At 49.2% G+C, this 16,998-nt stretch overlaps 1 protein-coding gene across 1 annotated transcript; it reads left to right on the forward strand.

Annotated features, from left to right (window-relative positions):
* The first annotated feature begins 298 nt into the window (after positions 1-298).
* On the forward strand, positions 299-4,812 carry B3GNT7 (UDP-GlcNAc:betaGal beta-1,3-N-acetylglucosaminyltransferase 7). The gene is made up of 2 exons (XM_031452388.2): positions 299-431; positions 2,393-4,812. The coding sequence occupies exons 1-2, from the start codon at positions 421-423 to the stop codon at positions 3,585-3,587; spliced, it is 1,206 nt and encodes a 401-aa protein (XP_031308248.1). The 5' UTR covers positions 299-420; the 3' UTR covers positions 3,588-4,812.
* Positions 4,813-16,998: the final 12,186 nt, after the last annotated feature.

A 16,998-nucleotide genomic window follows, 5' to 3' on the forward strand; every position in this document is an offset into this window, starting at 1 on the left:
CCCCTCCCCCTGGGAAACCGCGTCCCAGGAGACGGAGGTGACCCTCTTGGGCTGCGAAGTCGGGACTCGGTCACTAACACTCGGGCCGGGTGATCTTGGGCGGCTCCGCGCGCTCCGGGGCTCGGGTGCCACCTCCGAGAAATGGGTATTGTCGCCCCGCGCGGTGCGGAGGGCTTAGGGCGCGCCTGCGGGGATGGAGGGCCGGGGGCGCCGAAGGGGTTAAGGCACCTGGCCGCCGCCTACCCTCCTGGCCCCTCCTCCGGCCGCGGAGAAGAGGAAAGCCGCGGCGGGGGAGCGGCCCGGCCTTCGCCCCCGCCCACCCCCGTCCCGGTCCCTGTCCCCGCCCAACATCCCCGAGCCGCGGCGCCCAGAGCTGAGACCCGCGCGCCCCGCTCCGCCGCTGCCCTGGCCCGGGCCGCCATGTCTCTGTGGTGAGTGGGGCCGTCGGGCCGGGGGGCCTGGGTTGGGGCGCGGGGACCCCTGGGTTTCGCCTCCCGGGAGGCCAGGGAGCACAAGATGGGGATGCCGCACTGGGTTTCCCGGGACTGGCCTCAGTTCTCGGACACAGATGGGGTGGCGCGGCGGCGGTCGGAGATGCCCAGGAGTGCACGGTTCCTGGACTAGCCGGTTGGCAGCTGGGAACCACGGGCCGGTGCGCTCAGCCCTCCCTGGCGGCCCCTCTGCTACCCTACCCCCGGGCCCCAAGGCACCCAGATCCCATTCTGGGATCCGAGGAGTTGGGGACGCCAAGGTCTTGCCGGCTGCTGGGTCCCGTCCCCCATCTCGAGGGCCTCCTGCGTCCTGAGCTACCCTGGTCCTCAACCCCCATCTCGGAGCGGAGCGGCTCTCCTTCCCCGGGAGCTCAGGCCTTCCGCCAGACCCCCTCACCTCCCCTTGGGGGCTTTTTTCCTACAAATGGAGTGGGGCGTTGCAAGTGGAACCCGCCTGGGGTGGAGGGGCATGCCTCATCCCCCTCCTCCGGGTGACCCCCGCTGGACTTCCTCCAGTCTGGCCTGCCCAACTGGAGTGTGGCAAACTTCGCAGGAAACTCCCAGGGCGGGAGAACTGGCCCCAGAGCACTCCTTCTCCCTGCTGGGAGGGTAGGGTCTTGGGTTACCCCTCAACCCCAGCGCTTCAGGTGATCCAATCTCGATCCAGCCCTATACACAGGAAACCTTGGGACCCCATGGAAAAATGTTCCTCCATGGTGCTCAGCCTCCACTGACCCTGGGTACCTGCACCCTCAACCAGCTGGTCCTGAGGCCACCCAAGGCTTCTCCACCACCTCCCTGTCTCACAACTTCGCAGTCTCTCTACCATTGCCCTGAATCTCCCCTCTGGGCATTCAGGGCCATCTCCCTGCTGGCCTGGCTCTGTGAAGCCACACTTTTTTGGCCTGCCTTTTCCCTGGAGCCCTCAGCACCTGTGTCTCCACAGGAGAAACCAAGTCAGGTAGCCTGGCTACCTCCAGAGTGTGAGCTGAGGAGAGAGGGTCCTAGGGTCCAGGGACTCAGGGCCCTGGCCCTGCCAGCCCTCTTGGCAAAACGCTCTGATTTCTGCTTCTCAAAGGGCTGTGGCAGGGTAACCTGGGCACGAGGATCCCTGGAGAGTAGGGGTCCAACTATCCCCCTCCCAAGGCAGCAGAACTGCAGGACTTCACCTCTCCCAGTGAGGCCCAGACTAGGGCTGAGGAGGCAATGGACATGCTAGGAGGTGCCCACCCCGTTTTCAGGCCTCTGTCAGCCATGAGAGCTGTTCTTGTTTTGGTTGAGTCAAATGGATGTGGGGTACAGGGAAGGGTCAGGCTTCTTCAGATCCCAAGTTAAAGCCTGCTCCCCAATGTCCCCCACACTTTTTGAGCAGATGCTGTCTCTGCCCCTCCCAATAGCTCACTCCAATGTTTCACCAGGTTTGCACAAAGCAAACAAAGTGCTTTGCAGGCAGTAGGGAGCAGAGCAGAGGTCATCCTTGTAGAATCACAGCAGTCCCCTGACTCCAAACCCACCGCAGGCCAGGCACTATAGATAGCACTGCAACCCCATGTTGTTATCCTCATTTTGGGAAAGAAGAAATAGGACTTGGAGAGATTAAGGGAGATCCACTCAACCTCTCCATTTAGCTTGAAAGTGGCTAGACTACAATTTGAATCCCAGCAATCTGGCTCCAGAGTGCTTATACTCAGGCTCTGTGTTGTGTGTCTCCTCTGGCCCTGGAGGAGAAAGGTCAGGATGGGAGAGAAAGCAGCACCCTCCTCTGACTACTCAGGAGCCCTGGGACTTGAGCCTGTGCCCAGAGTCCACTTGCCTATCTGTGACTGTACCTCTGTACAAAGGGACTCATCCTTTATTCTCTTCTCTGTACCATCCTCTCCCCACCTCACCCCTACCCCCAGGAAGAGAACCATCTACAAGAGTGTGTGCCTGTCCCTGGCCCTGCTTGTGGCCGTAACAGTATTCCAGCGCAGTCTGACCCCCAGCCAGTTTCTGCAGGAGCCTGCACCACCCACCTTAGGGCTACAGAAGGCCCAGAAACCAAGCGGACACCGGCCGAACCCTGACAACTTCTGGAAGAACCCAAAGGATGTGGTCACCCCCGCACCCACGTTTTCACAGGGGCCCCAGGCCTGGGACGTGACCACCATTAACTGCTCAGCCAATATAAACTTGACACACCAGCCCTGGTTCCAGGGCCTGGAGCCACACTTCCAGCAGTTTCTGTTCTATCGCCACTGCCGATACTTTCCCATACTGCTGAACCATCCAGAGAAGTGCAATGGTGACGTCTACCTGCTGGTGGTGGTCAAGTCCATCATCACACAGCATGACCGCCGCGAAGCCATCCGCCAGACCTGGGGCCGCGAGCAGGAGTCAGCGGGCAGGGGCCGCGGCGCCGTGCGCACCCTCTTCCTGCTGGGCACAGCCTCCAAGCAGGAGGAGCGGGCCCACTACCAGCAGCTGCTGGCCTACGAGGACCGCATCTACGGTGACATCCTGCAGTGGGACTTTCTCGACAGCTTCTTCAACCTGACCCTCAAGGAGATCCACTTCCTCAAGTGGCTTGACATCTACTGCCCCAACGTCCGCTTCATCTTCAAGGGCGACGACGACGTCTTTGTCCACCCCACCAACCTGCTGGAATTTCTGGCTGACCGGCGGCCACAGGAAGACCTGTTCGTGGGCGACGTCCTGCAGCACGCTCGGCCCATCCGCAGGAAGGATAACAAATACTACATCCCCGGGGTCCTGTACAGCCAGGCCAGCTACCCGCCATACGCAGGCGGAGGGGGCTTCCTAATGGCTGGGGGCCTGGCCCGGCGCCTGCGCCACGCCTGCGACACCCTGGAGCTGTACCCCATTGACGACGTCTTCCTGGGCATGTGCCTGGAGGTGCTGGGTGTGCGGCCCACGGCCCACGAGGGCTTCAAGACTTTCGGCATCTCAAGGAACCGCAACAGCCGCATGAACAAAGAGCCCTGCTTCTTCCGCTCCATGCTCGTCGTGCACAAGCTGCTGCCCACGGAGCTGCTGGCCATGTGGGGGCTAGTGCACGGCAACCTCACCTGCTCCCGCAAGCTCCAGGTGCTCTGACCCCGGCCAGGCCACCAAGATAGGCTAGAGCTTGTGCCCTTGAGCACCGGAAATCATGGGGCTGCTGTGCCAGGGCACAGCACCTGGGTGTGGTAGAGTGCAGGTAGCCAGAGGGGTCCTCCCTAGGGGACCCTCTCCAGAAAGTGGCGCTGAGGCCCGGGAACGTTTGGATCTGCCCAGACCGGAGAAGGTCCTCTGGGTAGCAAGGCCCCTGGCTGCTGGCCACCTTCCTAACCTGAGTGGGTTGCCTGGCTCCCTCTGACCTGGTGGGAGGCCCTGGTGGCCTCTGAAGGAACCCTGTGCTCAGTTACCTGGGCTAGGCCTGGCCCTGGATGGGTCTGTGGCTGCCCTCTTGTTTTCACCGAGAAAATTCTCCTTCTCCTGTGAAATGCCTGTCTCCCCATGGGCCCGAGGTGCCCCTTCAGGAGAGGGTCGACCCTGTGCAGGCTCACAGGCTCCCCCACACCCCTAGGTCTCCTGGGGACCGAGCCCTGGAAGGTCCTCAGCACACACACACCCCCTCCCAGACCTATCTGGAGTTGGCTGCCCAGTCTCTACCCCCAGGTGGCCTCACTCCTGGCTGCGTCCTGTGACGCCCCGTCTGGAAGCACAACCCGCCGCTCTGACTACCTCAGCGATCCTCAGAACCTCCCGATGGGCTGCTGCCCCACCTCACCCCTGACGCAGGGCCAGGGGGCAGCGCTCTGGCCCCGGCGCTCACGGTGCTGCCCAACCAGCCCAGGCCAAGGGCCCTCCTGCAGCCCCGTGGAGGCCTGGCTCCCCAGCCAGAAACCAGCCCGTTTGACCCTGGAAGTGGACATTCCTCTATTACTGTGAAGTTTTATTTATGAAGAATTTGGAGGGAGACGGTGCCAGGCCTCGGGAGCTGGTGGTGTTCGTCCCTTCCTTTCCTTCATTTCAGCAAGACACCACGTGGCCCGGCCACTCCTGCCCCCCCCAGCCCCACCCCTACCCTGGGCACCCCCATGCCCATCATAGCCCCCCTCCAGAACCCTGCCCAACCTGCACACCTACTTCTCTAGAGCCTGAGCAGACCAGCATTTGCCCCTGTGAAGGACTGGAGTGGCCTTCATGGGCCACCCAACTCAGGCTCAGGGGTCCTTGGGGTGGCTGCAGAAGGATGCCACCTCCTTTAGGGTGGAGTCACCTGGAAAAAGACTGAATGATCAACTCTATTTTCTCAATAAAAGGGGACTGGTTTTTTTCTGGTGTCTAACTTCCTGTTGCCATTTCCATTGGAGGGTCTGTGGGGGCCAAAATTGCTGGAGATCTCTGAAGACATAGCTTGTTCCTTGTTCTTGGCTGGTGGGTACACAAGGACCCTTTGACAGGCCTTAGAGGGAGGTAAGAGCCGGGATGAAAGCAGAGGCCACAAGGGCCAGAGTCAAGAAAGACGCCCCCTGTTGGGGGCTGTTCGGGGTGGGCGTGCAAGAGACCTACAGCTAACAGCTTTCTCCTGGGGGTGGGGCGGGGAGGCCAGAGCTGCCCCTGAGGCTGGTGTTTCAGCGAGTGAGGGTGGGTGGGGCATGCTGGGGCTGCTAGGCTTCCTGATGTTCCTTCAGCCAACCTGGAGCTGGTAAGGTTGACCAGAAGCATCAAGACAGCTCAGTGGGGTCTGCTGTTGCGGGGACTGCACTGTGCAGGGAACCTTGGTTTAAACAGCTTACTTCCAGGGTGGCGAGGGCAGCCACCCCCAGAAGGGGCATTAGGGCTGTAATAAGCAAGCCAGTAGCTCCCTGCCTGCACCCAGTAGGTCAGATGCCCCAAGAGAGTCACTGATTAATGTCCACGCTAGGCCTCTCGTCCAGGTGAGTGGTAGGAGTGGCTGGATCCTAATATAACACAGCATCTTAGACTGTTAAGAATTTCAAGAGAGCCACAGCAGAGTGAAACCAAGCATAGGGCCTTTCTGAGGTGGGGCCTTGTGACCACACAGGTCGCCGGCACTGTTTGTCCATCACTTACCCAATGAAGCCAGGGGCAGCAGAAAGCTGGGTGGGGTACTGGGGCCTCTGCCTTCTCAGAGCTCAGTCCATTGAGGGCAAGAGCCAGGAGATGAGGTGGAAGTGCCACTGGACCCAGGGCCTGGGTGGGGGTCAAGAGGCAGGCTTTGTGCTCAGCTGCCATCTAAAGGAAGAGTGGGCAGGATGAGGGGAGGGAGGCCAGAGACCTTAGGACAGGAGCTTCTCCACGGTGGGGGTGGAGGTGGGTAGAAGGCAGCAGAGCAGGCTTGTCAGAAGGGAAGGCTGCTGGGAACCTCAGGCCTCTGGGTTGCAGGAGGCTGTTCAGACTTGATCCTGAGAGCAGAGGGACAAGAAGCAGAAGCCCTGGATTCACAACCCTTCCTCTGGGCTCCTTCTGTCTCCAGCTGGGCCCCATGGACAGGGAGCTCTCAGTGGCAGCAGCAGACTGCCAGCCTGGGAACTTCCTCAGTCTCTGCCCCTCCGGGGCCCTTGCTCCTGACTCTGTTTCAGACCTCAGGGGCCCAGGCTGGGCTGGCAGAGAGGGCTGGGTAAGGGGTGGGGCGCGAGCATTAGCACAGAAGAAGGAAGGGAGGAAGGCCCCAGCACAAGGGCGGGAGCAGCCTTCAGGCCTGGGCCTGACAGTGTGTCTTAAAGGAGGAGTGGGCACTTGCCTGTGGTGAAAAGGGAAGGAGGGACAGTCCAGGCCAGGGATACATGCGACACCCAGAAGTGCAAAAAAGCAGGGCATCATCGTAGCCAGCTGCCTGGGTGGACAGTGCCGGAGATGGGAGGGGCCGGGTGGGGTGTCCTGATGCTCCCCCCACCATCTTTCTTTAGTCTTCAACTGACAATGGTATTTCAGGTGGCAGCTTGGGTCACTTCAGAGAGTTTTCCTGGATATCTTCCATGCATCTAGGAGGTACACATGTTAGTAAATTTCTGTTTGCTTTTCCCTTTTAATCTTTTATTATAGGGAAGGGTCTCAGCCAAGAACCTAGAAGGGTAGAGGGAAAATTATCTTTCCTCCCTACAAAAATCCTACCTCTTCCTTTTGGAGCCCACTCACTCCTAAACTGCCTGGAACCTCACGGGCTTCCTTAGTGTAAAGTGTGTTCTCTGGAAAGTCTGAGCTACCCTCCTCCGCTGTTGCCTCTTCCCTGACATGGCGACACGGTGACACTGTGGACCCCCACCCAGCCCTGTGGGTGCTGCAGTGCTCTCTTCCTGGCACAGGCTGCAGCAGGGCCCACACCTCAGACCCAGAGTGATGATTCTCTGAACCGCCCTCGCCAGCACAGCCATCTTTCCCCAGAAAGCAGAAGAGGAACTTAGGGGTGCTGGGTCCTGTGACTCCCAGTAGGTTACACAGTCTTCTGGGGAAACCCACAAATTCAGGTTCTCTTTGTCCCCGGAAAGCAACTTTCTAGGCCTTTCCTGACAGTAAATTCTAGCCAATTTTCAACCGGATCCTGAGGAACAGGTTGGGGGTTGGGCGGTGGTCTCAAGCCCTTTCCTCCCCAAAGGCGCTGAGCTTGGAGTGCAAGATACTTCCCCTGCTACCAGCTCTGCATTCCTGGAAGCCTTGAGAAGCATAGCTTTGGCAGGCAACAGAAGATCCCTTCTGCGCTTTCAGCCAGGAAATGGGTGCCCACTTGGCCACATTTACATAACTAAAGGAGACCACTCAAAGAACCGAACCCTTAACAAAGAAAAGCCTGTACTGAGGAGATTTACTCTGTCCACCTAAGCTGAGCAGGAGCAGGGCGGGAAGCTTCTGGAACCCTGTGATCTACCGCAGTCAAGTGAAGAAATGGAGGCTCCCAAAAGAGGGGTCCCACAGCTATTGCGTGACCTGAACCCAGGACTCTGCTCCTAAATCCTCGCCCTACCATCTCCCAAAAGACTCAAACCCCTCCCTTTATCTGTAACAGTAACTTCCATGCGTATTTGGGGGGTTTTGCCCCAAAGCCCAGAGAGTAGAAAAATGTTATATCTCATGAGTGACTGGAAATTGGGTATTTTGGGTTTGGGGGACACCAGCAGTATTAACACTGTAACAAAGAATTTTTCCAGATGGTTTCTTAAATTACTGTGAAGAAACACTTTTCTGAAACACTATGCATTTTTTAAAGCACAACCTCCATGCTGTCTGCCTCTAGCCCAGTTCATGATCTTTGAGCTATTTTGCACCTTTTTCAAAACTGCAGGCACTGATGGCTATGCAAGCACTAGTCTGGTCCTGCAGAGCTTCCATCCGCTTCTCTCTGCCCTGTGGAAAAACCAGTTTTGCCTCCGTTTGCAATTCAATTCCTTCACTCCATATAAATGCTTTTTGACAAGTTTCCTTTTCCTGAAAATTATCTTTTACAATTGCTTTTATATCGAAACGAACACAGACATTACAGAGAAGAATGCAATTTTTGCATTTATTTCTGACACAAAACTGACATCTTGGAATAAATTTTACACCTTCTAGGTGAGCCTAGACCTCAGTCCTTTCCTACAGGGCTCAGACCCGCTGCTCATTGAAAAGCCCCCCGGGGAGCTTTGAAAAAATGCTTGCGTCCAGGCCCCGACCCAGGCGGGTTCCATCCGAACCTCGGGGGTGGGCGCTAGTCCAGGTGACTCGGGCCGTGGGGATTAACAGAACCTGCAGTGCAGCAGGTGACCGATTAGAAATCTCGCGCTTTGTCTTTCTGTGGCGCCGAAATCTAACAAGTATGCCCGGAATTCCTGCCCCCGCCCCAGGCTGGACAGTGCCCCCCAAGGGCTCGCAATCGCAGAGCAGAACAGAGTTGCTGGCGAGTGAGGACCTCGGAGGGCGGTCAGCCCAGCCCGCGAACCAGAGGCCATCGCCGAACCACCTCCGCTTTAGTGGCGACAGTCGAGCTTTGCCGTCGGAGGTGGAGGAGGCAGTGGTGGGTGGTGGTGGAATCGGCTGGAACCCAGGGGCCTGGGCAGGAGGTGGGGAGCGTGGTACCTCCTGGCGAGACCTAACCTGCTGGCCCGGGCGGAGGGCAGCGCGGCCCGCAGACCCCTCTGCACCGGCTCCGCAGCCGCTGGCTGCGGGCGGGGCCCCGCGAAGATCCGGGGCGCGAGGCGGGGCCAGAGGGCGGGAGGCCTCCGAGGGACCTGAGCTATCCCAGGAGAGGGCGGGGAGCGCCCCCAGCTGACCACATTGGACGTCGTGACCATACGGAGGGAGCTGTTAAATTTGTAACTTGCAATACTTGCACCCCAAGTTATCCGCGGTACCCAAGGGCATGTGTGCCTCAAAAAACGCTGGAATTCTCCACACCAACCTATTTAATAGAAATTGTTTCCTGGTAGTGGGATGCCAGGGATTTTATCCTTTTCTTTTGGCTTATCTGTATAAGGAAGTCTTTCTATCATGAGAGTTTAATCACTGAGTGGAGGGGTAAAGTTCAGGAAATAGACATGTGCCAAATTCGGACAGACATTGTGGTCTTGGAGGGAGCAAGGTGGCTTTGAGGCCCTGAGGGCCACCTCAGGGGGCATCTTGAAGGGAAGGAGGAATAATTCTTGTTTTACCCACTAAGGAAATGAGTACAGCCTCTTGACAGAAATCACCTTGGCCAGCCCACCCTCAGAGGCCTTCTGATGTCAGAAAGAAGGCCTTAGGTGTCTGGAAATGGTCTGCTGTCCTTGTAATTGTTTGGTATCTAAGATCTCCTAGACAAATGATACAATAAACCATCTTCTGTAAAAGCTAATATATAACCAACATTGCTTAGATACGTTTGGTTGCAAAAGACATAAAATTCAGCTCAAACTGGTTCAGACTTTGAAAGTGATTTGTTGGCTTACATGAGTGAAAGGCCAAGGGCAGCCACCTGCAAGGTTGGTCTGATACAGCTGCTTATCCGGATAGAGACATAGGGTAGTCTCCCCGCTTGCTGGAGCCACCTGGCTGAAAGTAATGGGTTGAGATCTGCACTCAAGCAGCCAGGCTGCAAAAGCTGCACGTTGACTACCACACTGAACACATGCATAACGTCTGGAAGACTCTGAGGCAGGTCTGGAAACAGCTGACCATTGCTGCCTGCAGTTAACTAAAACTGGCTGCTGGTTGACAAACCAGACTCAAAGCAGACAGCCCAGCACACTGAGACCTAGTCAAACATTCTTGCTAGATTTATTTTGTGTAATTTGAAGCTATGTTGTTTGGCACTTTAAAAAATAAAGTTAATGATAAAATATATCTTTTATAATAAAGACTTACGAGCCATTGTGCATTAGAATACATTTAACATCCTCTAAAGATGTCCCGCTTCAGATTTGATGAGGTATCACTCCTATAACTACATTGTTTTAGATGGCACAGTGGACCTTAAAATATGGAGATTATCTGAGGAGGCCTGATCTAATCCCATGAGCCCTTAACAGCAGAGAGCTTTCTCCTGTCAGCAGAAGTTGGAGAGGTTCAAAGCAGAAGAAGGATTCCACGTGCTATTGCTGACTTGAAGAGGGAGGGGACCAAGTGGCAAAGAGTGAAGACAGCTTCTAGAAGAACAGACCCTGGTTGGCAGCCAGCAAGGAAGTAGGAACTCCAGTCCTACACCTGCAAGAAACTGAATTCTACCAATAACAGGAATGAGCTTGGAAGAGGAGCCTGAGTCGCAGGAGAGCGTAAGGCCAACACCTTAAGCCAAGGGCCCGGCCATGCTGTGCTTGTCCTCTGACCTATAGAAGTGTGGTGTAATAGGTAGATATTATTTTTTAAAAAACAAACAAAACAGAAAAAAAAATGATAGGAATACAAGGAGCTGTTGCCAGAAACACAAAAGTAGTGAGTCTTTAACATGTTATTTAGTCAACTCAGCATAGATTTCATTGACAAAAATAAAAGACGTCAAAGACCCAACACTATCATGAATAAGTTTGAATCAAAGCTTCATATCAAACTCTGTACCACATGCAGCACCTACTTTCTTTTCACACAGGAAACTTTTACTGCATGTGTGTATTAGGAAGAAAACATCAAGGTTGCCCCCAAAGCAGAAACTGGACAGGACAAACTCCACGTCCATGAGATAATAAACCAGGAATTACGCACAGAAGTAAACAAGAACAATGACAATAATCCTAGCCTCTTTCTTTAAATAACTGTGCATCAAAGAGAAAATGAAAGCTGTAATGGTAGATTGCTTTGAAATCAGAAGTTCTGGATAATTATATTTATGAAGGTAACACCAGTTTATGTCATTATGACTTCAAAGGTGTCACATGTTGGGCCTTGGCCCTAATGCAGTTGAACATTGTAATATTTAACCACTTTAAATGCATTCATTATCTATGAAAAAAATAATACAAATAATTGAACTAATATTTCAACTCAAAGTTTCAGGGAGAGAAATTTAAAACAGACCAGCTCAATGCCAGAAAAAGGAAATAATAAAGGCATTATAAAGATGAAAGTGGAATTTAATGAATTTGAAAGCAGTAGCATTAATAAATAAATCTAAATATTGACAAATCAAAATCACAGTGAGGTATCACCTCACATCTGTCAGAATGGCTGTTATCAAAGAGACACTAAATAAAAGTGTTGGCAAGGATGTGGAGAAAAATAAACCCTTGTGCATTGTTGATGGGAATGTAAATTGGTGCGGCCACTATGGAAAACAGTATAGAGGTTCCTTTAAAAATTAAAAATAGAAGTACCATATGGTCTAGCAATTCCACTTCTGGGTATTTTTCCAAAGAAAACAAAAATACCAATTTGAAAAGATATATACATCCCTGAGTTCACTGAAGCATTATTTACAATAGCCAACATATGGAAAGAACCTACATGCCCACTGACAGATGAGTAAAGAAGATGTGGTCTATACATACAGTGGCATAGTACTCAATCATAAATAAAAATGAAATCTTACCATTTGTGACAACATGGATGGACAGAGAAGGTATTATGCTATGTGAAAGAAGTCAGACAGAGAAAGACAAATACTGTATGTTTTCACTTATATGTGGAATCTAAAAAAATAAAACAAATGAACAAACATAACAGAACAGACTTATAAATACAGAGAATAAACTGGTGGTTGCCAGAGGAGAGGAGGTTGGGGGAGGAAAGAAACAGATGAGGAAAATGAAGAGGCACAAACTTCCAGTTACAAAATAAACAAGTAATGGGGATGAAATGCAGAGCATGGGAATATGGTCAATAATATCGCAGTACTTTTGTAAAATGACAAAAGATAACTAGATACATCGTGGTGGTCATTTTGTAATGTAGAGAAACATTAAATCACTATACTGTGCACTTGGAACTCATATAGTGTCATAGGTCAATGACACTTCAATAAAATAAATAAACAAAATAAAGCATTGAGATAGCTAGAACCATGAGAAGTTTAATATAGGAAAAGACAAATATAATTAGCAAGCTGATATAATTAATGCAGATGTAAGATTAATATGGAAACTTTTGAAAAAGAATAAGTCAAGTTTTTCTTTAAAAATGAAAGGGAGGAAACAAACAAAAAAATAAAACATAATTTTCATATGACTATGTGAATAGAGTTTTAAAATCTTATTGAAAGGCACTTCTACAAGGTTGAGAAACATAATTAACCTACCTAAAAATACAAATAAAAAGATAGACAATATGATGTGGCAGAGGAATATTTTCCAGGCCAAGGCACAAGATAAAATTCCAGAAGAAGAAACAAGTGATGAGGAGATAGACAATTTATTCGAGAAAGAGTTTAGAATAATGATGGCAAAGATGTTCAGAGAACTCAAGAGGAGAAAAGATGTGCAGAGCGAAGTTTTTAGCAAAGAGCTGGGAAATATAAAGAATACCCAAAGTTGAAGAATAAAATCACTGAAAAGAATAACACATTAGAAGGAACAAAAAATAGACTAAATGAGGCAGAAGAACGGATCAGTGAGTTAGAAGACAGATTAGTGGAAATCACTACTGCAGAACAGAAAAAAGTAAAAAGAAACGAGGATAGTTTAAGAGAACTCTGGGACAACATGAAGTGCACTAATATTTGCATTTTAGGGGTCCCAGAAAGAGAAGAGAGAGAGAAAGGACCTGAGAAAAATTTTGAAGAGATATTGACCAAAAACTTCCCTAACTTGGGAAAGGAAACAGTCGCCCAAGTCCAGGAAGCACAGGGAGCTCCACACAGGATCATCCCAAAGAGGAACACGCTAAGGCACATAGGCATCAAATTGACAAAAATTAAAGATAAGGAGAAAATATTAAAATCAGCAAGAGAAAAGCAGCAAATAACATACAACAGGACTCCCATAAGGTTATCAGCTGATTTTTTAGAAGAAACTCTACAGGCCAGAAGGGAGTGGCAGGATATATTTAAAGTGATGAGAGGGAAAAACCTACAACCAAGAATACTCTATCCAGCAAGGCTCTCGTTCAGATTTGAAGGAAAAATCAAAAGCTTCACAGGTAAACAAAAGCTAAAAGAATTCAGCACCGCTAAACCAGCTTTACAACAAATGTTATAGGATCTAGTTATCAAACCACAAGAAAAGAGAACAAAAAGAAGAAAGAGAAAAAAAGGCCTACAAAAGATTGCTTTGGCAATTCAGGGTCTTTTATGGTTCCATATGAATTTTGGAATTGTTTGTTCTAAAGAAAATCATATTGAAAAGTATAGTTCAAATTAATAAACAAAAGTAATAGACTCAAAAAGAAACCCATACGCTCCCATAAGCAAGGAAGAATCTGAAAGCATTGTCAAAGAATCACCTCCCCCAAATCATTCGGGCAATAAATTCTTTCAGACTTCCAGGAAATAACTTATTCCAGCCTATGTAACCTATTTCTGACACAGAAAAGAATGACAAGCTCTCCAACTTGTTTTATGAAGACAGTAGAAACCTGGTCCCAACCCCAGCAAACAGAGCACAGCAGGCAGCCAGAACTGCTCTTGTCTCTGGTGTTACAGCGCCCGGTACTTGGCTTTTCATTTGTCCCTAAATCCTGTTGATTAATAGTCCCCCTTGTCAAGGACAGACCCAGCCTTCTCTTTTCAGAATTATCCCTGGGATCCCCAGGCAGCTCATCTTCTGAATGATTCTCACCGCAGCTAGGCTTTGCTGGCTGTCTTCCTCACCAGTCTCATTGACTTTCCACATGGATAACATGCTCACCCACCACCCTGTGCCCATACTGCTACAGAGGGCCCGTGACCCTGCAGGACCACCCTCATAGCCCACGGGTGTTGCTGACCAGCTATGGACAAGAAGGCCCTCTTGGGGACTTTTTGCATGCTAAGGCTGACTCTGTTAGGCCTTGGGGACAGAGAATGGACTAGGCAGAGTTCATCCTTCCCCTTGAGATTGTAGCTCCTCCCACCGTCTCCCACTCCCAGCTTTCTCACCTAACTGAGATGCCTCTCCCCTTTTCATAACTTTTTCTCTTCCTAGAGTGGTGGATACCACAGTAGGGTTGCTTGGGTCCCTGGGAGAATATGATTCTTTCAGTTTTGCCACAAACTTTCTCCTATTCACTGGTAACTGACTGAAACCCAACTTCAAACTAACTCAAGAGAAAACATCTTTTGGTGGATGCAACAAATCTGGGCTTCAGGCATGGCTGGGTCCAGGTGTTTAAATGATTGTTCCTCATCTGTTAGCTCTTGTTTACTGTGAGTTGACTTGATTTTCTAGCAGGCTTCCTCAAGAGGGGGGTAAAGATGGTCCCAGGCGGCTTCAGAAATTCTGTGGTCTTTACAACTCACATTCCCAAAAGAAAAAGAAAAAAGAGTGTCTTTTCTGATATTTCCGGCAAAAACTCAAGGGGAAACTCTAACTCCAAGCCTGAATCAGTGTCCGTAGCAGGGAGAATGGAGTCCTCTAATCAGGATATCATGGAGACCAAAGGCCGGGTCAGCCCCACTTGGTCCACATGGCCTGTACAGGATTACAAGGAAAGAGAGCAGTGAGCAGAGGATGGGGTCCCCAAAGGAAGAGGTCATGAGGAGATGAAAATTATAGATTCAGCCTATAAAACCCAGGCTGAGATGGATTAAAGTTCACCCTCACATTCTGTCCAAGATCAGATGCTTCCCAGATAAGCCTTCACGCTCCACCAAACCCCTTCCTTAACGAGATTTTCTTCTCCTGGGTGCTGTTGAGCCTTCTTGCAATCTGGCTTCCATTCCCTGCCCACCAAAGTCCAACAGGATTGTTCGTTTGTGGCTGAACCCCAATTTAAATAGAGTTCATATAACTTTCCCTGGGGCTGAGCAAATCTGGAGTTGTGGCTTCAAAACCATATTTGGAGTGAAGGAAGGAGGAACCCAGGGCAGAAGAAAGGGAGTAGGAATTTCTATTTTCTTTGCACAAAAAAGGGCCTCCTTTCCAGAATTGAACCCGTGTTAGTTATCTACTGCTGCATAACAAATTATACCAAAACTTAACAGTTTAAAATGATAAATATCCGAGGAATTTGGGAGCAGATTAAGTGGGTCTGCTAGGTGTAAATATCATAAGTGAAATATTAGAGAATCCAGTTTAGTAGGACATTAAAAATATAGTTCAAGGGCAAAGGATCTGAATAGATTTTGCTCCAGAGAAGATAAGCAAATAGCCAATAAGCACATGAAAAGATATTTAATATCACTAGTCATTAGGGAAATGCAAATCAAACCCACAAGATAGCACTTAAGCATCTCATTAAGATGACTATTATCACAAAAAAAAAAAAAATAGAAAATAACAAGTGTTGGCAAGGATATGGAGAAATTGAAACACTTGTGCATTGCTGGTGGGAGTGTAAAATGACTCGGCTGCTATGGAAAACCATTTGGCTGTTCTTCAGAAACCATTTGATCCTCATTTGATCCAACAATTTTACATCAATTCCAAAAGAATTGAAAATAAGGACTCTAACAGACACTTGTACATCAGTGTTCACAGCAGCATTATTCACAAAGCCAAAACGTGGAAGCAGCCCAAATGTCCATCAACAGATATGGTGTATGTTCAATGGAATATTATTCACCCATAAAAAGGAAAGAAATTGCTACAACATAGTACCTGAGACAACACAGATAAACCTTGAAGACATTGTACTAAGTGAAATGAATTAGACACAAAAAGACAAATATCATATGATTCCACTTACATGAAGTAACTAGAGTAGTCAAATTCATAGAGACAGAGAGTAAAGGTTACCAGGGGATGAGGGGAGAGAAGAGTTAGTATTTAACAGGTACAGAATTTGTACTGGGGATAATGAAAAAGTTCTGGAGGTGAATAGTGGTGATAATTGCACAATATTTTGATGCCACTTAATGCCACTAAACTGTACACTTTTAAAAGGTTAAAATGGTACATTTTATGTAAAGCATATTCACCTACAATAATAAGCAGATCAACAGATAGATAATTTTTAAAAGAAATGTATCCAGAATTGACATGAGTGTAGTGAAATGGGTGTTGTTACATAATGCTGGTGAAAATTTATACCTGAACAACATTTTTGAGGATCAATTTGAAAAAAATATATTGGAAGTTTCTTTTAAAATTAAAAATAGATCCATGACTTAGCCATTCCACACTTCAGTATTTACCCAAGAAAAGTGGAAACTTGTACACAAATACTCATGGAGCTTTACTTGTAATTGTCAAAAACTGAAAACAAACCAAGTGTCCACCAATAGACGAATGGATAAATAAACTGTGGAATATCTGTGCAATGAAATACTACTGAGAAAAAGGATATTGATACATGAAACAACAAAAAAATACAGTTCAACATTAAGCAAATGATCACCAACAGTGGTGATCATCTCAATATCACGATGAAAAGGTGCTTGATAAAATTCAGCAGCCAGTACTGAATTGAATACTTATGGATGCATGTAAGGGAAAATATTCTAAAAACTTTTTCAACTGTTAATGGAGATACAGATCACCAAGGAATTTTATTGAATTGCAAAGCCTCATTCTTTAGGTCTGGTATAGGCTTGCGAGTCTGCAGTTGCAACAACATCTCCAGTGATGCTGAGCTGCTGATCAAGGTGTGATCCAAAGACTAGAAGCTTCAGCATCACTAGGTCTATTTTAATTGGAAAATCAAGGAACAGAATAAAGCACTTGTTCTCCTATTCCGTATGAATTCTACCTCCGGATAACCAAAGAGTTTATAAGGAAAATTTCTTCTTTATAGAAGACTTGCAGCTTTTAAATGAAGAAAGAACACTAGAATTAGAATATCTTCATTTCCTAATGCGTCATGGAATAACAGATTTAAACCATGATCTTCAGTGGCTGCTTAAACTACTGAGGAAAAGCTGATGGGACACTTGTGATGGATAGACCAGGCTGGCAAGAGTGGAACCCACTGATCAATCTTAACATCGTAAGAAAGGCAACCAGAGACTATATGTCCCCCACTCCACCCTCCATGTGATGAGATA

Source organism: Camelus dromedarius, chromosome 4, assembly GCF_036321535.1.
Source record: "Camelus dromedarius isolate mCamDro1 chromosome 4, mCamDro1.pat, whole genome shotgun sequence".
Taxonomy (NCBI): domain Eukaryota; kingdom Metazoa; phylum Chordata; class Mammalia; order Artiodactyla; family Camelidae; genus Camelus; species Camelus dromedarius.